This window comes from Gorilla gorilla, chromosome 8 (genome assembly GCF_029281585.2).
Source record: "Gorilla gorilla gorilla isolate KB3781 chromosome 8, NHGRI_mGorGor1-v2.1_pri, whole genome shotgun sequence".
NCBI lineage: Eukaryota > Metazoa > Chordata > Mammalia > Primates > Hominidae > Gorilla > Gorilla gorilla.
The window spans coordinates 25,818,240-25,845,858 of record NC_073232.2 but is presented as its reverse complement, the minus strand read 5'-3'; the positions used below and the strand labels follow the sequence as shown (position 1 = coordinate 25,845,858).

General features: G+C 41.0%; 1 protein-coding gene across 1 annotated transcript in view; it reads left to right on the top strand.

The window, feature by feature from the left end:
• Positions 1-27,619, top strand: part of CUBN (cubilin) — a 309,428-nt gene that overhangs the window by 267,701 nt on the left and 14,108 nt on the right. Inside the window, exons 60-62 of the mRNA XM_031015408.3 lie at positions 13,929-14,137; positions 24,302-24,464; positions 24,814-25,019. Of these exons, the coding sequence (XP_030871268.3) occupies positions 13,929-14,137; positions 24,302-24,464; positions 24,814-25,019 (578 nt within the window). The remainder of the gene's footprint in view (positions 1-13,928; positions 14,138-24,301; positions 24,465-24,813; positions 25,020-27,619) is intronic.

Below are 27,619 nucleotides of genomic sequence, written 5' to 3'. Positions count from 1 at the left end.
GTTATTTTTAAGTTTCCCAGTTTTGGTGTTAAATTTAAACTTTGTGAGGCATTCTAAAATAGCTAAACAATACAAGAATAAACTTAAAAATTCAATGGCATAAAAAATATATGTATGTGTCTCTAGGTACCTCTTGGTGGCCTGATTGAAGTTGTCAGCTCACGTTACTGTTAGAAGTACAAATGTAATAAGGAAGTTGAATTATAACTTGAATAATTGGATAAATCACTGATCAAATAACTCTCAGTTTAGCAATAATGAGGGTATTGCTCGAAAGCAACCAAGGAATGTCATTTTTCTGGTTTCCTAATGTCATTTGCTCCCTGTGATGAAGTCTGTGAATGAGATGAGCTGAAACTGTAAACCCATTTAAAGAAAAACCCAACTAAGCTTATTTCCGCCCTTTTTAAGCCCTGTACCTTTTACTGGTGATTAGACTTCCCTTGGGGGATGATCCTAAAGACAAGGTTATCTTCAGGTTATTCTTTGTGGGTTTTATGGGGAAAGGTTTTTTGCTGAGCTGAGAATGTGGGAACGGGATAAAGAAACCAACAAATGCTTAGTTCACCAAAACTTTACAAAAGCAAGTAGACAGGAGTTAAATACCACATCAGCAAGAAGAAAGGAAAGGTTCTTAATAAACATATTTCAACACTGGAGTCTGTGCCCCCACCAATGACTAGATTGCCACTCCTGGTCTTGAAAGATGGGGCTGTCCTTGTGAAAATAAAACCACATGGTATAGTGGAGACCAAACTAAGTGATAAAATTGAGTTAATGGTAAATTATAGGATAACATTTTGAAAAACACTGAAGGGAACAGGTGCTGGGAAGAAGCACTTATTATGTGTAATCTAAAACACAAGACGCAACCTAGTTTTGTCGCAGGTAACTGGTTATTTTGGGTTAAATTATTTGTACCCATAAATTCCCTATAATAATCAACATCCTTACTCAGATCAGCCTGGCTTTGTTATAGCATTCCCAGGAACATAAAAACAAAATATATGCAGTGAGCAATAAAAATTTTAAAACATTTTTTTGTTATAAATAAATTGTTAGGAAATATAATAGTGGGACCGTGTTCTTCTCTTCATTCTAATATGTGAAAAGTCTGTTAACATTACATGGTAGCTGTACATTTTGCTCGCTCACAAGTAAAGACTTGTCAGGAAATCCCAGGGCATCGTGAAAATCACTGCTTGTCCCTGAACCTGTGCCCTACCAGATGTAGCATGAGCTGCTTGATGTATATTACTTTATCCAATCCTCAGAGCTACCAGATGAGACAGGAATTACCCCATTTTACAAAGGAAGAAAGAAGAATTTAAGAGATTAAGTAATTTGTCTGTGGTCCAAAGGGTTTGTAAGAGGTAAAGCCAGGCTTTGAACTAGGTTTGACTGTCCCCCAAACTCATGATTTTCTTAGTAAGCCTTCATTGCCTCTGTGGCAATTGATAAAAATACCCAGGGATGTGATTTGTGTGTGTGTGTGTGTGTGTGTGTGTGTGTGTGTGTGTGTGAGAGAGAGAGAGAGAGAGAGAGAGAGAGATGGAGTCTCACTCTGTTGCCAGGCTGGAGTGCAATGGCATGATCTCGGCTCACTGCAACCTCCTTCTCCCAGGTTCAAGCAATTCTCCTGCCTCAGCCCCTTGAGTAGCTGGGATTACCCGCGCATGCAACCACGCCTGGCTAAGTTTTGTATTTTTAGTGGAGACGGGCTTTCACCATGTTGGTCAGGCTGGTCTCGAACTCCTGACCTCATGATCACTCCTCAGCCTCCCAAAGTGCTGGGATTACAGGTGTGAGCCACTGCGCCCGGCCCCCAGGGATTCTTTTTAACAGAAATGTATGCAAAAGGGCACTGGAAGCAGGAAAGAAGGGATCTATGGTACTTGGATGTTCCGTGGAAGAAAGTACACAGGACTGTTAGAGGATGCACCTCAGAGAATGTGAGTCCTGAATTATGGTGCAGTGGGTAAGAGGGTAAACGTGGAGCATCACATCCCAGATTCAAACTCAGTTTGTACATCTCAATGAGGTCGATCTTGGACAATTTACTTATCCACTCTGAGTCTTGATTTTTTTTTTATCTGTAAAAACAGTACACTAATAATAATGACCTTATAGGGTTCAGTGATTAAATTAGAAAATACTTGTCACTCATTTCACATGCAAGAATTTTTAGCTATAAATAGTATTATTTTGGAAGGATAAGAAGGCATTCATTGGCCAGGCATGCTGGCTCACGCCTGTAATCCCAGCGCTTGGGAGGCTGAGGCGGGCTGATCACCTGAGGTCAGGAGTTTGAGACCAGCCTGGCCAACATGGTGAAACCCCATCTCTACCAAAGAATACAAAAATTAGCTAGGCTTGGTGGCACACACCTGTAGTCCCAGCTACTCGGGCAGCTGAAGCAGGACAATCCCTTGAACCTGGGAGGCGGAGGTTGCAGTGAGTGGAGATCACACCACTGCACTCCAGCCTGGGTGACAGAGTGAAACTCTATCTCAAAAAAAAAAAAAAAAAAGGCATTCATTGGGAAAATGGACAATCTATGGAGAAATACAACACATGCACAAAGTTACAGGTGCATCCCATTTTAATGGATGCCGGCTAACCTGAACATTGGTAATGCTTTGGGGCATAAGGCAGAGAACAATAGGTGCTGAGAGAGGAGAGATATGCAAAGGCCAGACATGGAGGGCTCTGTATCATGTGCAAAGAGGAGCCAGTCATTGTTTTGAGCTGGAGAGTGCTATCATCTGGTCAGATTTATTTTAGAAAGCACATCCCAGCACCTCTGGGGATGATGTTTTGAAGTAGCATTCCAGGGAAAAAGTTAGAAAAGTATTGCAATAGTTTAGGCATGGGATGGTAAGAGCAGTGGTACCATGAAAATAAAGAAAGAGACTGAAAGGAGAAATCCTCAAGATATTGAATCAATAACACAGTGTTCCATTTGAGAGAAGCGGCTTGGGAAGAAGAAATAATAATGCTCCTAAGGTTTCTGGACAATGTCTTGTGACACCACTATTCAAATAGAAAATTACTAGGAGAGGACAGTGCTTTGCAGAATAAAATAATAAAAATGTTGGGTTTTGTCTGGAGAATTTTATGCCTTTAGGATATCCAGCTAGTAGTGTTCAGTAGGTAGTCAGATAAGAGAGTTAGAAGCTCAGTAGAAACATCTTGGCTGGAGTTTTGCTCTTTTTTATTTTGAAGCCATATAATGTGGCACATGTACATTTATAATTATTATATCTTTCTAGTGGATTGACTGATACCATTATGTAACAACGTTTTTAAATGCTTTTTGCCTTAATTTCTACTTGTTCTGATTTAGTATAACTTCCATAGCTTTCTTTTGATTCATATTTGCATGATATGTTTTTAAACCCTTTTATTTTCAACTTGTCTCTATCCTGAAGAATGTATTTGGCTTTTGTTTGGCTATGCCTTTCTATTGAAGAATTTAATGTGTTTATATCTGATAAAATTACTAACAATATTAGTTTTAGATAGACCTTTGTACTATTTGTGTTTTGTTTGTCCCACTTCTTTTTGTTTTCCTTTAACTATTTTTTCTTTTTAAAATTAATCACTTTTTTATTACTCCCCTTTTAAAATTCTTATTTATACATCCTGTTACTCTTGTTTCAGTAGTTACCTTAGAGATTACAGTATTCAACCTTAATATGTTAGAATCTAATTTGAAGTTGATACTTTTATCATGTTATAATCAATCATCAATCCAAGGACCTTGGAACATTTTAAACCCACTTACCCACTTCCTGTCTTTTGTGCTATCTATGCCAAGTATTTTAATTCCACGTACATAATAGGTACATAAAACATTTTTATTGTTTTACACAATTACTAATAATGTAAAATTACCCTTGCTGTTATTTTTCTTTTCTTCCTGAAATTCTATGCTTCCATATGGGATTAATGTATTTCTTTTGGAAGACTTCTCTTTTATGTTTCTTTCATTGGAGATCTTCTGGTAAAAAGTGTTCTTTGTTTTTGTTTTTCGAAAATGACTTGATTTTCTTAAATTTTGTGGGATTCTTGCTCTGAGTATAGAGTTCTAATTTGGCATTTATTTTCATTCAGGACTTTATGATGCTATTCCATCATGCTCTGGCTTGTATTATTTTGATTAGGAAGCCATTGCTTTCTATAACTGGGGACCCCCATCCCTCCCCTGGTCATCTCATTGTAGAGTACTGTTATTGTTGCTGTTGTTGTTATTTAATTTTATTTTAGCCATTCTGGTAGGTGTGTATTAATATCTCATGTGGTTTTAATTTAATAGTGAACAATTTTCACATGCTTTTTGTCATCTATATATCTATTCTCTGGTGAAATATCTATTTATATCTTTTACCCATTTTCTAATTGAATTGTTTATTTTTCTACTGTTGGGTTTTGAGAGCTTTTTATCTATTCTCAATCAATGATCCTTTGTCAGTATGTGGTTTGCAAATGTTATTTCCCAGTCTATATCTTGCCTTTTAATTTTCTTGCCTTATATTGGCCTTTCACTGAACAAAAGTTTTTAATGTTGAAGTTCAATTTATCGACTTTTTCTTTTATAGATCATGTTTTTGATACCAAGTCTAAGAATTCTTTGCCTACCCCAAGGTCCCAGAGATTATTCTGGTGTTTTCTTTTAAAAGTTTTATGATTTTACATTTTTCATTTGTGTCTATGATCCATTTTGAGCTCATTTTGGTTTAGATATGAGATTTAGGTGGAAGTCAGTTTTTTGCCTCTGGATGTCCAATTGCTCTAGCACCATTGGTTGAAAAGGCTGTCCTTCCTTCATTGAATTGCACTGGCACATTTGAAAAAAATCAGTTGGACATATTTGTATAGGTCTATTTCTGGGTTCTGTATTCTATTCCATCGATTATGTGTCTAACTCCTCACCAATATCACACTGTCTTGATTACTATAGCTACATGGTAAGCCTTAATATCAGGTGGAGTGATTTCTCCCACTTCATTTTTCTTTGTGAAGTTGTTTTAGCTATTTGAAGGCCTGTGCTTTTCCATATAAATTTTAAAATAAAGGCTGGGTGCAGTGTCTCATGCCTGTAATCCCGGAAATTTGGGAGACCAAGGTGGGAGGATCCCTTGAGGCCAGGAGTTCAAGACCAGCCTGGCCAATATAGCAAGACCCTGTCTTCACCAAAAATAACAAAATTAGCCAGGCATGGTGGCATTTGCCTGTGGTCCTAGCTAACTGGGAGGCTGAGGTAGGAGGATCCCTTGAGCCCAGGAGTTCAAAGTTGCAGTGAGCTGTGATCACACCACTGCACTCCAGTCTGGGTGACAGAGCAAGCCTCTATCCTAAAAAAACGTAAATAAATAAAAATAAAAATAAGTTAAGCTTTTTGATGTTTGCAGAAAAACCTTGCTGAGATTTTTACAGGAATTGCATTAAATCTATCCATCAATTTGGGGAAAACTGATGTCTTTACTATGTTGAGTTTTCCAATCCATGAACATATATGTATCTAGACTTATTTAGGCCTTCTTTTATTTATTTCATTATTTTGTAATTTTCATCACATAAGCTTGTATATGCTTCATTAAGTATATACCTAAATATTTCATTTTTTTGTAATGATTATAAATGGTATTGTTTTTTAATTTTGGTCTCCACATGTTAATGGTTAGTATATTAAAATTTGATTGATTTTTGTGTATTATTCCTTTATCCTGAGTTCTTGCTGAACTCATATATTAGTTCTAAGAATGTTTTTCCATATTACTTGGGATTTTCTGCAGCTAATAGTTACTTGCAAAAGTGGAAATTTTATTTCTTCCTCTCCAGTCTCTCTCTATATTTTTTCTTGCTTTATTCTGGCAAGAATTCTAATACTATGCTGAGTTAGAGGGGTGTGAAATCAATATCGTTGCCTTGTTCCTGATCTTAGGGAGAAAGCGTTTAGTATTTCACCATTAATTATGCTGTTAGCTGTAGGTTTTTGCAGATGGTTTTTATCAAGTCAAGAAATTTCTCCTCTATTCCTAGTTTGCCAAGAGTTTTTATCATGAATGTGTGTTGGATTTTGTCAAATCCTTTTTCAGCATCAACTGACATGATCATGTCATTTTGCTTAGTAAATTATTTTTTTAATTTCCAAGTTGGAAAGAATGATTCTCATAAAATGCCCTGGGGCTAATGATGTATACATAGAGCATTTTCAGTGATATCTAAATAATGCAAGATAAATTATAAGATAACGATAAAATTTTCCTTCTCCTAAGTTCTTTATACAAGTATTGCTCTTTTTCTATTAACTACAGCTACTGATTAGCTTCCTGAAATTACCTTTCTTTTAGTAAATCACCATTCTTTTAGTTTTATGATTCCTAAATATTACCAGACTAAATACACATTTTAATTTAGATTAAGCTGGGTTTCAAATTAGGATAACTAAAGTGAGTCAAAGTAAGTGAAGCTACTAAAAACAAACAAAACAATAAAAAACCTCATTAAAAAAACTACTAACATTTTTTCTTGTAAAACATAAATATTATACCTGAAGTATTGTACACATTGGAGATTAGGGAGTAAAATAATAAACACTGTTTACTTTTAGAGAAAAAGACAAACCAGTTTCATCTGAAACCTAGTAGAATGTTTTTACATGAATACACTGCTTTGGGGCAATTGTGTATCTGCAGCTTTATAAATTACAGTAAGGCTGATTCCAAAAAAGGATAATGCATTTCTAGCCCTGCATCCCTGGGTGGTAGAAAGGAAGCTGTCTAGGTGTGCTCGCATTTCCCTAAGGCACCAGCTTTAAATGTCTTTGTATTCTGCTTCCTGTAGTTTCCAGTAAAGCTTCCTTCAGCTGCAGCCTAAAGCCACAGATGGCTTGCTGGAAACAGGAGAGCGCCTGAAGTCAAGCCAGTCTGTATGTGCTGGTACAGCACACTGTGCACCTTCAGTAGTGCTCAACCAGAGACAGGCAGAGATACTATGCAGACAACCTCAGGAAAAAATGTCAGCCATATAGAATGTGAGCCACAAAAATGTCAGTTCTCCAAATAATGATTTTAAAATGTATCTAACTCCACTGAAGCCTTCGAGATGTTTTATCCGAGAGAATGTAACTATTTTTTCCCTTATCAGATTGATCTTGGCTTAAGCTTCACTCTGAGGTTTAGTCATTGGAAGGTAATAATTCAGGATTCGGTTACCGACTTTTAATTAAGTAGATTTAGACCTGGATCTCACTCCTTATTATGGGGTTATATTTCCAATATTTCTTTAGCCAAAACATGTATTTTCTCTGAAGAAATGGCTCTTTTGTGTGAGAGAGATATTTCCAATTCAGGGAAGAAAGTTAGAGTGACGTTTGTTCTTGGACACAGAGTGTGTCATCAGAGAGTGACTAACACACCTGATTGATGAGGCAGGTGCTGATGGATGAGAGCTGTCTAGGTGGCCCAAAAATGTGTAGTAATGAGGAAATGATGGATTGGTGATGCTAAACATATCAAGGTTAAGATGGCTTATACATTAAAAAATGCAATTTCAAAATACCAGTATGGTAAATATATATGACTTTCTGATGCGTGGGACTCTATTTCATAGTCACAGAGGTCGCCCTTGTTTATATTCCTCCTCCATTGAAACACAGAAAGAGCAATGTGGCAATAGCTCCTTTTAGGAAAGAACCCTTCTTTTGTTAATATTGATCATTACATTTTCTCAAAGACATATACACTTACATTTCATTTTGCATGGAGCAGTTTTGCTATATTTAAGCACTAAAGAGGGGGAATTAGAGCAATTGCTATTCCCTGCACTACACAAATAACTGTTCACTCATGTAATATGATATTCACTTCAAATATTTGACTATTTTGGCCAGGATTATCTCATGATATTTTTCTCCATGTTCTTTATTCTGTGTGTATATTTTGTGAATTGAACAAGGAGCTCTATTATAGTTTGATAGCTCAAACAAGCTATTAATATTAGTTGTGTGTATTAGTCTGCTATTACCATGACAGTGCTACTTAACAAACCATCCAAAATTCAGTGTCTTATAATGAAAGCATTTGTTTTTATCACTTATGGGTCCACGGACTAGCTTGCCTGCCTCCGTTCCAAGCTGCGGGTTGGCTGTAGTTGGCTGTAAAGTTGAGTCTGGGTTCAAGTCTGCTCCACATGAATCCACTTTTTCTTTGAACCAGCAGTTACTCAGCGCATGATATCTTAGTGGATCACAGGAGCACAAAGTCCTAGACAACAATAAAAACAAGAACAAAACGTAAGCACGTTTAAGGCCTCTGGCTGCTTCATGACCACTAACACTCATTCTAAAGCAAGTCGTGGGGCCAAGCCTAACATCAAGTGCACAGAAAAATATACTCTCCATTTTAGTGCAGTGCAAAGAGAGAGACTGAAGAATTAAAAATCAGCCAGTTAAGCTGGGCATGGTGGCATGCACCTGTAATCCCAGCTATTCAAGAGGCTGAGGTGGAAGGATTTGCTTGACCCCAAGAATACGAGACCAGCCTGGGCATCATGGCAAGTCCTCATCTAGAAGAAAGGAAGGAAGGAAGGAAGGGAAGGAGGGAGGGAGGGGAGGGGAGGGGAAGAGACAGGAGGGGAGGGGAGGGGAAGAGAGATAGAGAGAAAGAAGAGAGAAAGAGAGAGAAAGAAAGAGAGAGAAAAAAAAGGAAAGGAAAGGAAGAAAAAAGAAGGAGTGAGGGAAGAAGAGAGGAAGGGACGGAGGGAGGAAGGAAGGAAGGAAGGAAGGAAAGGAGGGAGGATGGATCAGCCAATTTACCACTCAATCCATGGCAAACACATCAGTGATTTAAGGCTGCTTGTTCTGGGGTTCCCTGGAATGTGGGTGTGCTGCCTTATGGCATTAGTCATAGCAGTAGTACTACATAATAAGTGTGTGTAATGGCATTCACTGGGCCCAAGTACAATTGCCATCTTGCCCTTATGAACTTATTAGTAACAATTAATAAACAAGTAGTGATAAATATAGCTTGAATGTTTAAAAATAACATTTAGTTTTTGAAGCTGATGGTTAATAGAATAATGCCCAGCAGCAGCATTTTCCTGTCTACCTACCTCCAGCTCTTCAGTGCTCCTACCTGCAGCCCTCACCACAGCAATGTCCTTTCACCTGGTCTCATCTCCTTCAGTCTCGTTCCCTTACATGTAAAATGCTGGTTCTGGATCGATTTTTAGATAAGACTTGATTAGCAAGTGCATCCTGATTCTACCACTTACTTGATTAAAAATCTTTCAACTGAATCCCATTAGCCACAGAACACAGTCTGACAGCCAAACTCTGTGTAATCCAGCATTGAAGGCCCTCTATAGAAGACCCCATCCTGTTTTCCCAATCCTAGTTCTCATTATTCTCCTTCATGTGCCCTATTCTTTTCTCAGAGTTATGCTTGCCCATGCATATAATGTAAATTCTTGCCCATTTAGCCTTGGATCAAGAGATTCTTTCAGGCTGGAATTGCCAATGCCAATTCCATTTCTACATGGTTTTATTCTATTTATGCTTCAAGACCCAGATCCAAATCACCTCCTCCTTGGAACAGTTGAGATCCTCATAGCCCAAAGTAATCTTCATCTTTTTGCAAAACTGTAAGACTTTTCTGCCTCTTTTACTGAACCTATCATTTTCTAAATTGCATCATCATTATTTATCTATGTCTTACTACTAATGGACTATCATTTATCTTTCTCTACTTAAATACTAAATATACTTTCTTGAATATGAAAACAATATGTAATAAATAAATTTATCAATCCATTCGTACCCTCAGTCATCGTTCTTCTGTGCTACGCATGCCAATAAGCTTAAGTGGTTTCCTTAAGTAACAGTCAGTTCACACTGGAATCAAAGCTGCTCAAACTCCACAAACTCCAACCCTCTCTTTAGTTTGCAGGCCCATTTCAGATGAGCAGAATCATTAGCAACATGTGGTGAAGCACTGCGTATTGCTTACGTTTCAGAATAATTTTGTCCTAGATGACCTCTGTGAATATATCAGGGACTGGGCCTTTGGAAGCATTTCAACTTTGGGAAATGTCTGACTATGCAAATACTCTATAGTTTCGCCTGACTTAGAAGCTATGGACAGGCCAAGCCTGACCTACTAAGTAATGTGCCTGTAACAAAAATCACCCTGCGCGTTTGCTATCCATTGGACTTACAGACAGGGTTCAGGAGAGCCGCCATTGTTCATGTTTACTGCCAAGGTCCAAGAACAAAATCTTAGCACCCCCTAATGTTGAAAGCAGTCTTTTCACCGTGAGCAGAAAATGGAATGAGAAAAATAGACTGAAGGCCAATCCCAGCAAAGTTTAACTTTGGAACTAGCTATGACCTATATTTGTGTAGAATACAAGCTTTATAGACATTAGTTTCAGCACCAGTTTAATCCCTGTTCCTACTAGGGCTATTTTGAGCTTATTTCACCATTTCTTTCAAGACTGTCAATAAATTGTTCATCCCTTTATGTTCTTCTTAAATCATTTCTGAGCTATCTGCTTAGGCCATGGAGTAGACAAAACTAAATCTTATGTTCTGAGGATTGTTTTTTTGTATTCTTTTACGGTAGACCATTTAATCATCTTGAGATTATTCTTTATCTCTCCTTTGTATTTTTATTCTGAATTATAAAATTTTTATCTCAAAGAACGCCTTTTTCTTCTTTAAAGATTTTTTCCTTTAGCTTCTCATGTTTTGGAAAAGAAAAAGTTAAATATAGAGTGTGGCTGAATATAAACTGGACTGCAGTGTTAAATGCCTCTCAGCCTCTTTCTATCACACTGTGTAAATAAAAGATTTGTTGGCAGCAATTTTCTTGGTTTGTTGGGTAAATTCTTCATGAATTCAGTTTTCAGTCTGACAGTGTTCATGAAAGCAGAACATAAAAGTAAAACATATGCACATTTTCCACCAGCTTTATTATGCAAAGTACTTGATTTTGTATAAAACTGGATTTTTCAAGGCCAGGAAAATCTTCAATAAATCACATGAGCAATCCCAAAAACGTCTGTAGAACCCTATGTGTTTTCCCGCTTCTTTCAGCAACTCTGTGAATAAGAAGGAGACACCTGAAGGCTCTGCTATGGAAGCAAAGAGCGAGGGAGGCAAAGATAGAGTGAGGGAGGGAAAGATAGAGGGAGGGAGGGAAAGATGATAGAGGGAGGGAGGGAAAGATGGAGGGAGGGAAAGATGGAGGGAGGGAAAGATAGAGGGAGGGAGAGAAAGATAGAGGGAGGGAGGGAAAGATAGAGTGAGGGAGGGAAAGATAGAGGGAGGGAGGGAAAGATAGAGTGAGGAAGGGAAAGATAGAGGGAGGGAGGGAAAGATAGAGTGAGGGAGGGAGGGTAAGATGGAGGGATGGAAAGATAGAGGGAGGGAGGGAAAGATGGAGGGAGGGAAAGATGGAGGGAGGGAAAGATAGAGGGAGCAAGGGAAAGATGGAGGGAGGGAAAGATAGAGGGAGGGAGGGAAAGATAGAGGGAGGGAGGCAAAGATACAGTGAGGGAGGGAAAGATAGAGGGAGGGAGGGAAAAATAGAGGGAAGGAGGGAAAGATAGAGGGAGGGAGGGAAAGATAGAGTGAGGTAGGGAAAGATGGAGGGAGGGAAAGTTTGAGGGAGGGAGGGAAAGATAGAGTGAGGGAGGGAAAGATAGAGGGAGGGAGGGAAAGATAGAGTCAGGGAGGGAAAGATAGAGGGAGGGAGGGAAAGATAGAGTCAGGGAGGGAAAGATAGAGGGAGGGAGGGAAAGATAGAGTCAGGGAGGGAAAGATAGAGTCAGGGAAAGATAGAGGGAGAGAGGGAAAGAGAGGGAGGGAAAGACAGAGTGAGGGAGGGAAAGATGGAGGGAGGGAGGGAAAGATAGAGGGAGGGAGGGAAAGATAGAGTGAGGAAGGGAAAGATTGAGGGAGGGAGGGAAAGATAGAGGGAGGGAGGGAAAGACTGAGGGAGGGAAAGATAGACTGAGGGAGGGAAAGATAGAGGGAGGGAGGGAAAGATAGAGGGAGGGAGGGAAAGATAGAGTGAGGAAGGGAAAGATTGAGGGAGGGAGGGAAAGATAGAGGGAGGGAGGGAAAGATGATAGAGGGAGGGAGGGAAAGATGGAGGGAGGGAAAGATGGAGGGAGGGAAAGATAGAGGGAGGGAGAGAAAGATAGAGGGAGGGAGGGAAACATAGAGTGAGGGAGGGAAAGATAGAGTGAGGGAGGGAAAGATAGAGGGAGGGAGGGAAAGATAGAGTGAGGGAGGGAAAGATAGAGTGAGGGAGGGAAAGATAGAGGGAGGGAGGGAAAGATAGAGTGAGGGAGGGAAAGATAGAGTGAGGGAGAGAAAGATAGAGTGAGGGAGGGAAAGATAGAGTGAGGGAGGGAAAGATAGAGTGAGGGAGGGAAAGATAGAGTGAGGGAGGGAAAGATAGAGGGAGGGAGGGAAAGATAGAGTGAGGGAGGGAAAGATAGAGGGAGGGAGGGAAAGATAGAGGGAGGGAGGGAAAGATAGAGGGAGGGAGGAAAGATAGAGTGAGGAAGGGAAAGACAGAGGGAGGGAGGGAAAGATAGAGTGAGGGAGGGAAAGATAGAGGGAGGGAGGGAAAGATAGAGTGAGGGAGGGAAAGATAGAGTGAGGGAGGGAAAGATAGAGGGAGGGAGGGAAAGATAGAGTGAGGAAGGGAAAGATGGAGGGAGGGAAAGATGGAGGGAGGAAAAGATAGAGGGAGGGAGGAAAAGATAGAGCGAGGGAGGGAAAGACAGAGGGAGGGAGGGAAAGATAGAGTGAGGGAGGGAAAGATAGAGGGAGGGAGGGAAAGATGGAGGGAGGGAAAGATAGAGGGAGGGAGGGAAAGATAGAGTGAGGGAGGGAAAGATAGAGGGAGGGAGGGAAAGATAGAGGGAGGGAGGGAAAGATAGAGGGAGGGAGGGAAAGATAGAGGGAGGGAGGGAAAGACAGAGTGAGGGAGGGAAAGATAGAGTGAGGGAGGGAAAGATGGAGGGAGGGAAAGATGGAGGGAGGGAAAGACAGTGAGGGAGGGAAAGATGGAGGGAGGGAAAGATGGAGTGAGGGAGGGAAAGATAGAGGGAGGGAGGGAAAGATAGAGGGAGGGAGGGAAAGATAGAGTGAGGGAGGGAAAGATGGAGGGCGGGAAAGATGGAGTGAAGGAGGGAAAGATAGAGTGAGGGAGGGAAGGATAGAGTCAGGGAGGGAAAGATGGAGAGAGGGAGGGAAAGATAGATTGAGGGAGGGAAAGATAGAGTGAGGGAGGGAAAGATAGAGGGAGGGAGGGAAAGATAGAGTCAGGGAGGGAAAGATTGAGGGAGGGAGGGAAAGATAGAGTGAGGGAGGGAAAGATAGAGGGAGGGAGGGAAAGACAGAGTGAGGGAGGGGAAGATAGAGTGAGGGAGGGAAAGATAGAGTGAGGGAGGGAAAGATGGAGGGAGGGAAAGATAGAGGGAGGGAGGGAAAGATAGAGTGAGGGAGGGAAAGATTGAGGGAGGAAAAGATAGATTGAGGGAGGGAAAGATAGAGTGAGGGAGGGAAAGATAGAGTGAGGGAAGGAAAGATAGAGTGAGGGAGGGAAAGATAGATTGAGGGAGGGAAAGATAGAGTGAGGGAAGGAAAGATAGAGTGAGGGATGGAAAGATAGAGTGAGGGAGGGAAAGATGGAGGGAGGGAAGGAGGGAGAGATGGGGCGGGGTGCGGGGAAGGAAGAAAGAAAAGAGGGAGGGAGGAAAGGAGGGAGCCCAGGAGGGAATGATCTGATCATGTTCTCAGAGTGTGACAGAAAATGGAAACTATGTTCTTTTTAAAAATCCTCCATGTACAATGTAAGGTCGGTTCTGTTTGGTCTGCATAGTGATGTGTCTTTGTTTTAATGCAGGGCCTCAGCAAGGATGTGGTGGTTATCTGACAGGCTCGAATAATACCTTTGCCTCTCCTGATTCTGATTCGAATGGAATGTATGACAAGAATTTAAACTGTGTATGGATCATAATTGCACCTGTAAACAAAGTAATTCACCTCACCTTCAATACATTTGCTCTGGAGGCAGCAAGTACTAGGCAAAGATGCCTTTATGATTATGTAAAGGTAAGGCTGTTTTATTTTTTTAACAGAGTCTATTCATCCCAGACTCTAATATAGTGTATTCCCGTTTATGTCATTACAGGAAGTCCTGAAAATTGTGAGTACAGGTGCTACTGCTTTCTAAAATGACCTATTCTTCAGTGATGCTACATTTAATATTACAGATGCTCTATCTTCATATCAAATTAATCTTTAATATGGGTGACTCAAGTATTTTGTGTGACTGGCTTCCAACATTAGCATTTAAATTTCCTATTCATCAATGTCTTGCAAGAGACGATCTATAGGAAGGTCGGTTTTCTGGAGAGAGATACTCAAAGGACCTTTGGCAAATCCTAAAATGAACAATGTCAGTGACACAAATAATCACCTCTTAATTTGTCTATTTCTTAGGCTTATAGATTTGCTTATCACATTGTTTAGATATTAAAATGGTTCTGAAATCCCATTAAAAGTAAATAAAGGCTGGCCACTGTGGCTCATGCCTGTAATTCCAGCAATTTGGGAGGCCGAGGCAGGAGGATCACTTGAGGCCAGGAGTTTGAGACCATCCTGGCCAACATGGTGAAACCCTGTCTCTACTAAAGACACAAAAAATTAGCCGGGTGTGGCGGCGGGCGCCTGTAGTCCCAGCTGCTCCAGAGGCTGAGGCAGGAGAATCGCTTGAACCCGGGAGGTGGAGGTTGCAGTGAGCTGAGATCTCGCCACTGCACTCTAGCCTGGGTAGCAGAGCAAGACTCCGTCTCAAAAATAAATAAATAAATAAAATAAAAAAGTAAATCAAGAAACTTCTGTTCAATTTTTAATGACTTTAATATTAAATTATTATACCTATCAGGTTATATAGGTTCAGATTACAAGTGTTAAGTAGCATCAATCAATATTTACTACTGCACTCTCAGGGGAAAAATAAAAAGTATGGCAAGATTTGTATTTATGAGGAGCTTAAGTCTGATTAGAAAATCATGGGATGACACATGCAAATTAAGAATGCATAGTTCAGGATAGTCAGCATTTAAGCTCTAATGAATGCATTCAATGCAGGCTTGAAGCAATGTGCAAGCTTAGGAGGAAAGAAAGTTCATGAAACTCGTGTCATCAAGAATAACTTGATAGAGCGAGGGAAAACTTACTCAGGTCAGGAGAGCATTCAGGCAAGGTGAACATTTTCAAAAAGGCATAGGACTTGATATGTGCATGTTCTCGAAAGCATAAAGAGGCTGGCTGTATTGAAGCAGAATAGTGCTAAAGAGTAGCAAGAAATAAGATGGCCTACATAGAGAAATACCGAGATTACAAAGGATCCTGAAAGTCAAACTAATGACTTTAGACTCTGTGAGGGTGAAAATAAGGAGTGGTTGAAGGTTTTCCAATGAGTGAGGTGACAACAGCAGTAGCTAGGGAAGACTAACCTGAAATCAGCAGCTGTGGGAACTGGAAGGAGAGGAGGCTAGGAGGGCTCCAGAGAGAGGTCCCTCCTAGGTGAGAAAGTCAGTCTTAGACCTTAGATCAGGGGTGCAGCCAAGGCGGTGATGGCAAGAGGGGTGCAAGAGAAACTTAAGTTCTAGGATTGCAATAAACTTTAAAGAAAATAATTTTAAAAGAAAAGGAAGGAAAATTTGTGGAGGGAATACCCATTTGAGCACTTAGTTATATGCTTATGTTTTTACTATGAAAAGGGCTAAGGCTTGGAGACCAGAAAAATAACAGTGTGGTTTTGGTGAGAGCAAGACAGACAAGTGAGACTGCAGTGGGCAGAGAATGGAATGGGGCTCCAGTGAGAAGACAGCTCCATGAATAGAGAGGACACAGCAAATAGCCTTCCTTCCATCAGGAGAAAGGATGCTTTCTTAGAGGGAGTCAGCATAGATTTCAGAGAGTCAGGTTCTCAGCTCCAGGAAAAGTACCCAGGGAGGCAGTTGGAGAAGGCAAAAGGCACAGGAAAAGAACAGATGCATCATGAAAAGATAAATGTGAAGACCAGGAATAGTGTAGTATCCCTGAAGTCAAGGGGCAGGGGGATTCTTTTACAAAGCATGGGTGGTCAATACTATTGAATTGTAAAGTAGAGGCCAAGAAAGGGAAAGATGAAGAACAGCCTCATTGCACTGGATGACAACCATTTTAATAAAGTATTGGCACAGAAGCTGGATCAGAGGAGTTCATGAAAGACTAAAGATAGCAAGGAATGTCAATTCCAGTTTAATTCTCCTTTCCTAAAATGAGACCTGGCCGGCCGGGTGCGGTGACTCACATCTGTAATCCCAGCACTTTGGGAGGCAGAGGTAGGCAGATTGCTTGAGCTCAGAAGTTTGAGACAAGCCCTGGCAACACAGTGAGACCCCGTCTCTACAAAAAATACAAAAAAATTATCTGGGTGTGGTGGTGTGCACCTATGGTACCAGCTTCTTGGGAGACTGAGGTGGAAGGATCCTCTGAACCCAGAAGGCATAAGCTGCAGTCAGTCATGATTGCATCACTGCACACCAGCCTGGGCAACAGAGTGAGATACTTTCGCCAAAAAAAAAAAAAAAAAAAAGGCTGGGAGAGACCAAAATGACTAGAGCAGTCCTAAAGCTGAATTCAAAACTGTTTGAGAGCTCTCCTGGCTTTACAGAAAGGTAATAAGGTTTAGAGATGGACAGTATGGGGACTCTAACCCAATTTTGCTGTCAGACAAATTTCCTAATCTCCCTGATTCCTCATCATTTCATCAATTTTTCTTTAAATCACATAATAGTACCTACTGTGAAAGGCAGTTTTGAGGATTGAAATTATGTGTACTAGAGCATTTAGCACTGTGCCTGACATAAATTGTAAACAAATTTACCTCCCTTTTTTTCCCCCTTGGAGTAATTCCAAATAGGCATGGGCACTCTGGAATTTCTTTTTCTTAAAAACTAAAAATAATGGATTTGCATATAAAATTACAATTTTAAATTCTTATAGAATGATTTGAGTATGGCCCTGCTAGGAGAGTTGATTGGATTTACTCTCAAGATCCATTTTTATGGAGTGTAATTTGATAATGTCATCAAAACAGCCTGTCATTGTCTGAATTTCCGCAATTCATTCAGGCCAGAAACTGCAATATCAAAAACAAGGAGTTATTTTCTTGCTTCAAAATCAAATATCGTTTTTTTCAAATAAATTCTGTTCAGAACTATTCTTGTTTTCCCCCTTGGAAAAGCAATTTCCTTCCATTGGCAACGTTTCCAACTACCACTAAACTGGCAGATCAAAGAATAGCCCTTGGAATGTGGAGCTTGGAGCTTTCTTTATTAAAGATATTTTTCTGTGATAAATGGGACAGTTGATTCCTTTTAGATTTTTTTTTAGAGATTATAATCAAATCACTTTCTAGAAAAGCTAATTTAACTGAACTCTGTGGTAGATACACAAGTAAAATCATACCAATTCCGTTATTCATTCATAATTCTATCATGATTGTTTGTGAAAGGGTTGACTTGGAGAGTAATTACGGTAACTGAATCACGTAGTGAATTGTGCATGTCACTGAGAGGTCTCTGTTGAAATCCACATCGCATCCATTGCAGGAGTTAGTTGGCAAGGGTACGTGCCAGGCCCTGTACCAGCATCACTGGAGATGTAGAGAGTTAAAGACATATCTTGAAGAGTTCAAGCTTCTTGAGGAGCTGCTAGTAAAGTGTAGGAGACTGACACGTAAACAAAAAACATACATTTAAATAATTACATTTAAAGTACAAATAAAATACATTTTTTTTTTTTTGAGATGGAGTCTTGCTCTTTTGCCCAGGCTGGACTGCAGTGGTGCTATCTCGGCTCACTGCAAGCTCTGTCTCCCGGGTTCACGCCATTCTTCTGCCTTAGCCTCCTGAGTAGCTGGGACTACAGGCGCCTGCCACCACACCCAGCTAATTTTTTGTATTTTTAGTAGAGATGAAGTTTCACTGTGTTAGCCAAGATGGTCTCGATCTCCTGACCTTGTGATCCGCCCACCTCAGCCTCCCAAAGTGCTGGGATTACAGGCATGAGCCACCACGCCGGGCCAAAATACATTTAAATAATGGACATTTTTTTCACATTGTATAACATGTTGCATAACATGACAAAAATCATAAATAGAAACAACATAGAAGCGCAGAGCAGAAGAGCCTCTGATTGGCTTTGTCTTGGCTAGGAAAGGCTTTCTAGAGGGTGATGGCTGAGCTGGAATTTACAAAATGAACAGAAACTCACTCCCTTTTGTTATCCTTTACAAAACTGAGAGGAGCATGAACCTAGCTGACTTTTCCTGCCAGGAAGTATGGAACCAGCAGAGAGAGGTCCTCATCCTAACATTGCCCAGTTTTTCCTCAACCCCATCAGTGCCGCTTTTCTTTTTCTTTTTCTTTTCTTTTTTTTTTGAGACAGAGTTTCTATCTTGTCACCCAGGCTCGAGTGCAATGGTGCGATATTGGCTCACTGCAACCTCTGCCTCCCGAGTTCAAGTGATTCTCCTGCCTCAGCCTCCCAAGTTGCTGGGATTACAGACATGCACCACCATGCCCAGCTAATTTTTGTATTTTTAGTAGAGATGGGGTTTCACCATGTTGGCCAGGCTTGTCTCGAACTCCTGACCTTAGGTGATCCACCTACCTTGGCCTCCCAAAGTGCTGGGATTACAGGTGTCACTGCCCCTTTTCATAGCCAATATTTTGTAATCCTTCCTTTCCCACCTGAAGTGAACGTCATCTATGCTATAACCTACCCATAATGTAATTTCAGAAAATCACTATACTATCCCAAAGGCAATGAAAAGGAGAAATAAAAGGAAAGTATATAAAATAGTGTGTCTTCGCATATGTAAATACTCTAACACTGCTACACAAAGTCACATAATAAAATAGATTCCTTTTATATGTAGAATGGTGGTGAATAAAAAGTATAAATGTAAACACGGGTGGGTTGTATTTGCAACCCACATGCCAATAGCAGCATCACCATGTGCAACATAAGTTTCCAAAATGGTGGAAAAACTCAAAACAAACATTTCTAAACCAAACAAAGTACAGTCTTCCCTCAGCTTACACAATAATTGCATTTCTGGAAATTTGGTGCATATCAAAACTGTGCAAAAATATTTTTGTGTTTATATATAAAATGGACTTAGGTTCTGGGATCAAATAATTATAAACAAGTTTTTTTTTTACACACATGTCTGACAGGACATTCAAAAGTTATGTGGGACAAAAATCTTCACTTTGCAAAACTGTCCTGTGAATTACTAAATGCCAGTTATAGGCCCAAATTACAGTGATGACCCAAAAACCACCACACTTGTGCAAAACACTCCCTATGGGGTGGTATTGACCTCATTGAGAAGGTCTGACTCAATGCACCAGGCTTAACCATTCAGTCTGTGTCAGACACTGGAGCTGAGGAGGGGCTGTCCCTCTTTGGGGAGAGGATCAGCAGTCTGTGGAAGGCATCACGTTCCTATCCACATGAGGTCGTACCTACTATTCATTCATTCTTTCATTCAGTTCAGTGTTAATTAGCATACCTACTATATTCTAGACATTGCTCCAAGAACTAGAGAAGAACATTGAGATTTTAGAAAACAATACTAGGAAAATTCCTGCTCTTGTAGAGCTGATTCTAATCATTGCTTCTTTGTGGCTTTTTCCCAGACATCTGGGACTAGTATAACTTTTTTCTCCAGAAGATTCTGAAATGGGTCAGAGTTTAGCCCCAAACCGGAAAAGTCACTCTCTATTCTTCTTCCCATACTAAATTATGCCCTGGTATGTTGCCCAGCAGACCTCATCAGAGGTTCTGCAATAAGATCAAAGAATTCATGAAGATACTCTAAGATTCTGCTCCCAGTAAGAATATCAAAATCCTCTTGTGATCAAATTCCCAGGAAAATATTAAAAGATAAAGTCCTAAGGATATTAATGTATGAAATTATTAGATTTGAAAAGAATTGTAGTCCAATATCAAAGTCTATTGCCCTTGTGCATTAAAAGTTCGTAGAAATTAAAATCCAAAAATTTTCTTTCCCAGTTTTTCTAACTGCTCAAGTCAATAGCTGGGTGAAATGTGGGATTTTGCCGTGGTTGTAGCAGAGCCTGCCTGCCACTAAGTTATTTGTACAATGCCTTCAGGATCTTTAGCAGATTCTAAAATGATCAGATTTCTAAAAGTTGAGAAAATATAACATTCTTCTCAGCACTTACCCACATCCACAAGACTTAGAACGTAATTCAAGCTCCAGGTCCATCACAGTTGTGCCAGGAAATGTTTGCTCCCAGAATGTGGCCCGTAGCTGCGTATAATGGTGTAGATCCTAAAGGCACCATTTATATCCCAGTTTATATATGATTCCCCCTCCTCATCATTGGATAGGGCGTCCCCTGCAACGCACTGTAGGGCAACCTGGCAAAAGTCTGTAGTGAAGATTTAGTGTTATCAGAGAACAAGAGAGCAGATAGAGATCTTGGGTTTGAGGCAGAGGAGTTTAGAGCCTCCTGTGTCAGTTCTCCCGAGGCCACAAGCTATTTCAACTCACTTAGGAGAAATCTTACTGTGGCAATGAATGAACTAACACAAGACCAGCTTGGGGCCAGGTATGTATGTCATTTCCTTCCATCCAGCCCTGGCTTCTGCCTCCTACCTTCCTTCACATTTACCAGTTATCCATTTAAAACCCAAATCTGATCTTACATCACGTAGGATCAGATCCAGACTCCTTGGATGAAATGTATGGAACTTCACAGCTTTCTTTGTTGGACTTCGTCATTTCTCCTGTTCTCTCACCCTGGCCTCCAGGGCCAATGAAGGGGGTCAGAAGTTGTTGACACATGCCATGCATTTCACACTTCCATGGCCTGGCATTTATTACTGTCTGGCTGGGATACCCTTCCTGTTTTGTAGGTCTGGAAGGTCTTTTTTTTTTTTTTTTTTTTGAGACAGAGTTTCGCTCTTGTCGCCCAGGCTGGAATGCAGTGGTGCGATCTCGGCTCACTGCAACCTCTGCCTCCCGGGTTCAAGCAATTCTCCTGCCTCAGCCTCCCAAGTAGCTGGGATTACAGGCATGCATCACCACGTCTGGCTAATTTCGTATTTTTAATAGAGATGGGGTTTCTCCATGTTGGTCAGGCTGGTCTCGAACTCCTGACCTCAGGCGATCTGCCTGCCTCAGCCTCCCAAAGTGCTGGGATTACAGGGATGAGCCACCACGTCCCGCAGGTCTGGAAGGTCTCTACTTACATTTAAGGGCCAACCCAAATGTCTGTCTCCATCACGTGGGTTCTCATGATACACTCCCATTATTTTATTGTAGCACTTATTTTTCTCTATTTTGTATATAATTTATATACACACATATATTTATGTGTATGCATAGTGTACGTGCATATATACACAAATATATGTATTTGTATATTTAATTTGTAGACCTTTACTCTCCTTTGTTCATGAAAGGGTCTTATGTCTTGAAGATCTAGAAAGGGCTTTACATGTCTTTGTAGGCCTGGGATCTAGCACAGAGGCCTGGCACACAGGTCCCAGAATAAAAATTCTTGCTAATATAAATGTGATCATAAAGACAGCAATGATTATCATGAAATTTTAACTTGTTTACCAGAAAAAGTGCATGACCTAAAACTTGGCAAATGTGCTCTTCCATGAAACAAAGGGGTGAAGATTAGAAAACTCGAGTTTCATCTGATTCTGAATTAACTAAAATCATGTTTAAGTTGGAAAGACAGTGCCATCTAGTGGTGCATTTCTTTTTCTTTTACAATGACTGGTTTTAGTCATTCCTGTCTTACATAACCCTAGCGCTTTAGAATAATGTCAGTGGTCATGGTCATGGCTGTTCTGAGGCCTTGAACACATCATAGCTCTGTTATGAATTGAATATTTGGAGTTAGATACACACAGACACTCATTTTAGAAGTACAGTGGAGATTACTCAGAAGAAAACGTTTTCTAGTTATGTGTTTCAGAGAAATCCAAGCACCCACTATTTCAATGGATGTTTCTAGAAGGGAGCCATGGTTGGGAATTGTTCTGGGTGCTGGCGACACCACAGTGAAGAAGTCAGACAGAGTCTCTGTCTCCCCACACGTGGGACTTACATCCTTGTTGGGAAAGAGACCGGACAAAGTAAATAAACAATAAATAAGATCAGTTTTGATTATAATAGGAAAATAAAACAGGATGATGCTATGGGAGGGCAACATTCAATAGCATTGGCTTCTCTGAGGAGGTGACATGTCAGGTGAGGGCCCATGACAGGGAGTTCTTAGCTGTGTGGGTTCAGCTTCACCTGAGGAAGGAAAAGCAGCAGGAACAGGGCTGTGGACAGGAGTCCTCCTGGGATGAAGGAAGTGCAGCTGGCAGTGAGGTGTGGGCAGCCTGGGAAGGAGGCACAGGCCAGAGCAGCTGGGGCTTGCAGACCGTGGGAAGGAGCTGGAATTTTACTTTAGGTGCAATGGGGATCTGCCGGAGCATTTTAGAGCAGGAGCATCACCTCATTGGAGTTTGCAGACATGCAGGCAGTTCAGTGGAGAACACTATGGCTGCTCCGGAATTAGGCCTATTAAGAACATGTTTCAGTGGGAACAGGTGAAGGACGATGGAGGTCACCTGGAGATGGAGCCCTCTGGGATATATTTTGAAGGTAGATTGGAGTAGCTGTGGAGTGAAGAGAGAGAGAGGAATCAGAGATGACTAAAGTTGTAGGCTTGAAACACTGAGGTAAAGATGGCTCTGGGAGAACAGTTTTGGGAGGGCTAGTGGGACAGAGGAATCAAAGCACTTGTTTATTTATTTATTAGATATTTATTGAGAGCCTCTCATGTGCAGACACTTTTCTAAAAACTGGGAACATGGCAGTGAGCAGAAAAGAAATCTGCATTCATGGAACTTGTATTCTCTTCAGAGGGAAAGCCAATGAAATAAGCAAGTTTAGCCTGGACAACATAGAAAGACCCCATCTCTAAAAATTTTTTTTAATTAGCTAGGCATGGTGGCATGCACCTGTAGTCCCAGGTACTTGGGAGGCTGAGGTGGGAGGATCACTTGAGCCCAGAAGTTCAAGGTTGCAGTGAGCTACGATTGCAGCACTGCACTCCAGCCTGGGCAACAGCGTGAGACCTTATTTCAAAAAAAAAAAAAAAAAAAAGCTAAATATGTAGTATATAGAAGAAGGTAACAGTTGCTGTGGAGAAAAATCAAGCAGGAAAGGAGATGGGAATGTTGGGAGAGTTTACATCTGGAAGGCCTTATTGAGTTGGGGATATCTTTTTTTTTTTTTTTTTTTTTTTTTTTGAGAGAGTCTTGCACTGTCACCCAGGCTGGAGTGCAGTCGCACCATCTCAGCTCACTGTAACCTCCACCTCCTAGATTCAAGTTATTCTCCTGCCTCAGCCTCCCAAGTATATGGGATTACAGGCGTGTACCACCACGCCCAGCCGAGTTGGGGATATGTGAGTAAAGACATGAAGAAATGCACGAGGACAAACTATGTGGATATACAGGGAAGAGCATTCCAGGCAAAGTGAACAGCAAATGCCATACCCAAGAAGCAGCAACACACCTGGTTTGGCTCAAGAAGCGGAATCGAACAAAGTGAAGACAAAAAGAAATTAGATTAGAAACGTCAGGGGTGGGAGAGGAGAGAAAGCCATTGTGATGCCTTTGGCTGTTCTATTGAGTGGATGGGAAGCAGTTAGGAGGATTTCAGCAGAGCAGTGACATGGTGTGACTTACATTTTAACAGTATCCTCTCGATGACATTTTGAGAATACACTAAAGAGGAACACGAGCAGAATCAGGGGCTTCATGGGAGGCTGCAGTGATCATCTAGGCAAGAGGTCAGAGCAGTTGGGGCCATAGTGTAAGTCGGTGCAGAGGTTAAAGTAGCAGTGGGTGAGCGGACTCTCATAACACCTTCTTTTAAAAATCATATATTTCCCAAAGAGGAAAAAAATGTTAGGCGTTATAACAGGTTTTTCCTGCAAGTCATAATATAATCAATCCAATTATAATTCTGTTCCTAAATTAAGACTACCTCTAAGAAAATCAATGTAAAAATGTTTAATCGTGACCTATTGCGACTTCGCGTCCAATTTAGCGTGAAATATGCAATTTTTTGTAAGTAATGGAGAAGTAATGAATTGTTTTTCTTCTCAGTTATATGATGGGGATAGTGAAAATGCGAACTTGGCTGGAACGTTTTGTGGTTCCACAGTACCTGCTCCTTTTATGTCTTCTGGTAACTTCCTTACGGTTCAATTCATCAGTGACTTAACATTAGAAAGGGAAGGATTTAATGCTACATACACCATCATGGACAGTGAGTAAATAGAAGCATTTTTATATGTTATGAAATACACATGTATTTATGCACTGAAAAGAATGCCCTGCTTATTATATCGAAATTTCAATGTTAATTACTAAACTCAATGTCAATTACTATCTAAACTCAATGTCAATTGCTAAACACCATGTTAATTACTGTATGTTTAATCTGTGGTACAAATTTGATACAATCTTTAGTCAAGGATATAAACCCTGAATTCTTAATAGAGTGATGAAAATATAGCTCCTCCGGGGTGGGAGGCAGGGAAGACAGAATTTTAAAGATTGCCTGAGATGAGACATGAATAAAATGTCTCCTGTGTTGCTTTTTCTTCCCTCTCCAGTGCCTTGTAGTGGAACATACAATGCAACTTGGACCCCACAAAATATTTCATCACCCAATTCATCAGACCCAGATGTCCCATTTTCCATCTGTACTTGGGTCATTGACTCCCCTCCGCATCAGCAGGTCAAGATAACTGTGTGGGCATTACAGCTGACCTCGCAAGACTGCACGCAGAATTACTTACAGCTTCAGGACTCACCACAGGTAACAATTATAGGATGAATGGCAGTCACATCTAGTGACCTTTTCACCAGTATTTGCAAAACACTTGAAGTAATGAAGCCATGATGAAATAATTTTCTTTTTTTTAATTATACTTTAAGTTTTAGGGTACATGTGCACAACATGCAGGTTAGTTACATATGTATACATGTGCCATGTTCGTGTGCTGCACCCATTAACTCGTCATTTAACATTAGATATATCTCCTAATGCTATCCCTCCCCCCTCCCCCCTTCCCCCACCTCACAACAGGCCCCAGTGTGTGATGTTCCCCTTCCTGTGTCCATGTGTTCTGATTGCTCAATTCCCACCTATGAGTGAGAACTTGTGGTGTTTGGTTTTTTGTCCTTGCGATAGTTTGCTGAGAATGATGGTTTCCAGCTTCATCCATGTCCCTACAAAGGACATGAACTCATCATTTTTTATGGCTGCATAGTATTCCATGGTGTATATGTGCCACATTTTCTTAATCCGGTCTATCATTGTTGGACATTTGGGTTGGTTCCAAGTCTTTGCTATTGTGAATAGTGCCGGAATAAACATATGTGTGCATGTGTCTTTATAGCAGCATGATTTATAATCCTTTGGGTATATACCCAGTAATGGGATGGCTGGATCAAATGGTATTTCTAGTTCTAGATCCCTAAGGAATCGCCACACTGACTTCCACAATGGTTGAACTAGTTCACAGTCCCACCAACAGTGTCAAAGCATTCCTATTTCTCCACATCCTCTCCAGCACCTGTTGTTTCCTGACTTTTTAACGATCACCATTCTAACTGGTGTGAGATGGTATCTCATTGTGGTTTTGATTTGCATTTCTCTGATGGCCAGTGATGAGCATTTTTTCATGTGTCTTTTGGCTGCATAAATGTCTTCTTTTGAGAAGTGTCTGTTCATATCCTTCACCCACTTTTTGATGGGGTGGTTTGTTTCATGATGAAATAATTTTCTAAGTTACTTCCAGCTTAATGTGTTTTTCATCCATACACAAAGCCCTCCAATCAGGTGTGTCGAGAAACTTGAACTTGGTCCTGCAGGTCCAGAGCTCTCAAAGCTTCATGTGCCTAAGAATGCATTAAGATGCATCTTAAAAGTGCATCCTCCCTGGCCCACCCTCAGAGACCGAATCCCCCATATAACACCCATTTATCTGAATTTTTGACAAACACCTCTGGTGTTTTGGTGCCAATACCAGAGCTCCACGGACCATGCTTGGAGAAATACCTCTAGTTAGTGGGATTTATGTATAGGTTGAATTGAAAGGGTCAGTACAGAACACAAGAGAATCAGTGAAGAGGCTGTTTGGCACTAGTGTGATAGGTTTATATTCATGGTAATATAAGAGAGATAAAAAGAAAAGGGCTGGGTGTGGTGGCTCATGCTTATAATCCCAGCACTTTGGGAGGCCAAGGCTGGCGGATTACCTGAGGTCAGGAGTTCAAGATCAGCCTGGCCAATGTGATGAAACCCTGCCTCTACTGAAAATATAAAAAATTAGCTGGGTGCAGTGGTGTGCGCTTGTAATCCCAGCTACTCAGGAGGCTGAGGTAGGAGAATCGCTTGAACCTGGGAGGCGGAGGTTGCGGTGAGCCAAGATCACGCCACTGCACTCCAGCCTGAGCGACAGAGTGAGACTTCGTCTCAACAACAAGAACAACAAAATCCATTTTGAGCTTTAAAAAAGGCTGAGTCTGAATTTCCTCTGGAATAAGATGTTGAGGAGACAGTTGGACACAAAGTGGGTTGTTGACCAAAGGCCCAAAGATTTTTGTGCATCATCATTATCATGATAGGTAATTGAAAAATGAGAAGAATGAGATTATCTGGGGAAAATATGCAAAGGGATTGGCCATGAACTGAGGATGGATACCAGGAGAACATCTGAGAATACCTGGATTGTCTTTCTGCAGTTTGGGGAGCAACTAACCCTCTCCAGTTCATTCCAGTAAAATGTCATGGTCAAAGCCCCATATGCTGGACTAGTAGAGTATCTGTTGTCTTCTGAGTTTTCAGGGTCCCCTTCATTATAAATCTGGGGTCCCCTGCTTCTCCTGTGGTCTTGCTGGGGAAAGAAAAGTCCAGGTTGTGTGACTCCAGTGTGGAGAGGCGTGAGATGTGCTGGCAGCTGAATAGACCCTGGACTTGCTGAGTTTTGTGCAAAGCATATATGCTGAGATGAGCTCCCAAGGTGGACAAGATGCTAGATTATCGTCATTCCATTGGTAATGGTTTTCGGGACAAAATCTCTATTACCCAGTGGTACCCTAGAGGACTTACAGCCAAGTGGAACAGGCCCTTTGGGTGAAAGCTCTCTCAATTTTCCCTGGCTTCACGAAGCTAAGACAGTGGGGATCAGGGTGGACCACTCAGCAGGGCACAGAATGGCACTTTCAGGGCACGAGGCACCGGCTGAAACATAACAGCAGCTGGAGCAGCCTCGAGTAAGACCCAGTGTTTGTCATGACTGAATAATGTTTTCCACTGAATGAATACAGGAAACAATCAAGGGTTTCAGACTGGGTAGGTAGGGAGGAAAGACAAACATTGACGGATGAGCTGGGAGAAACTGGGATTCTCGG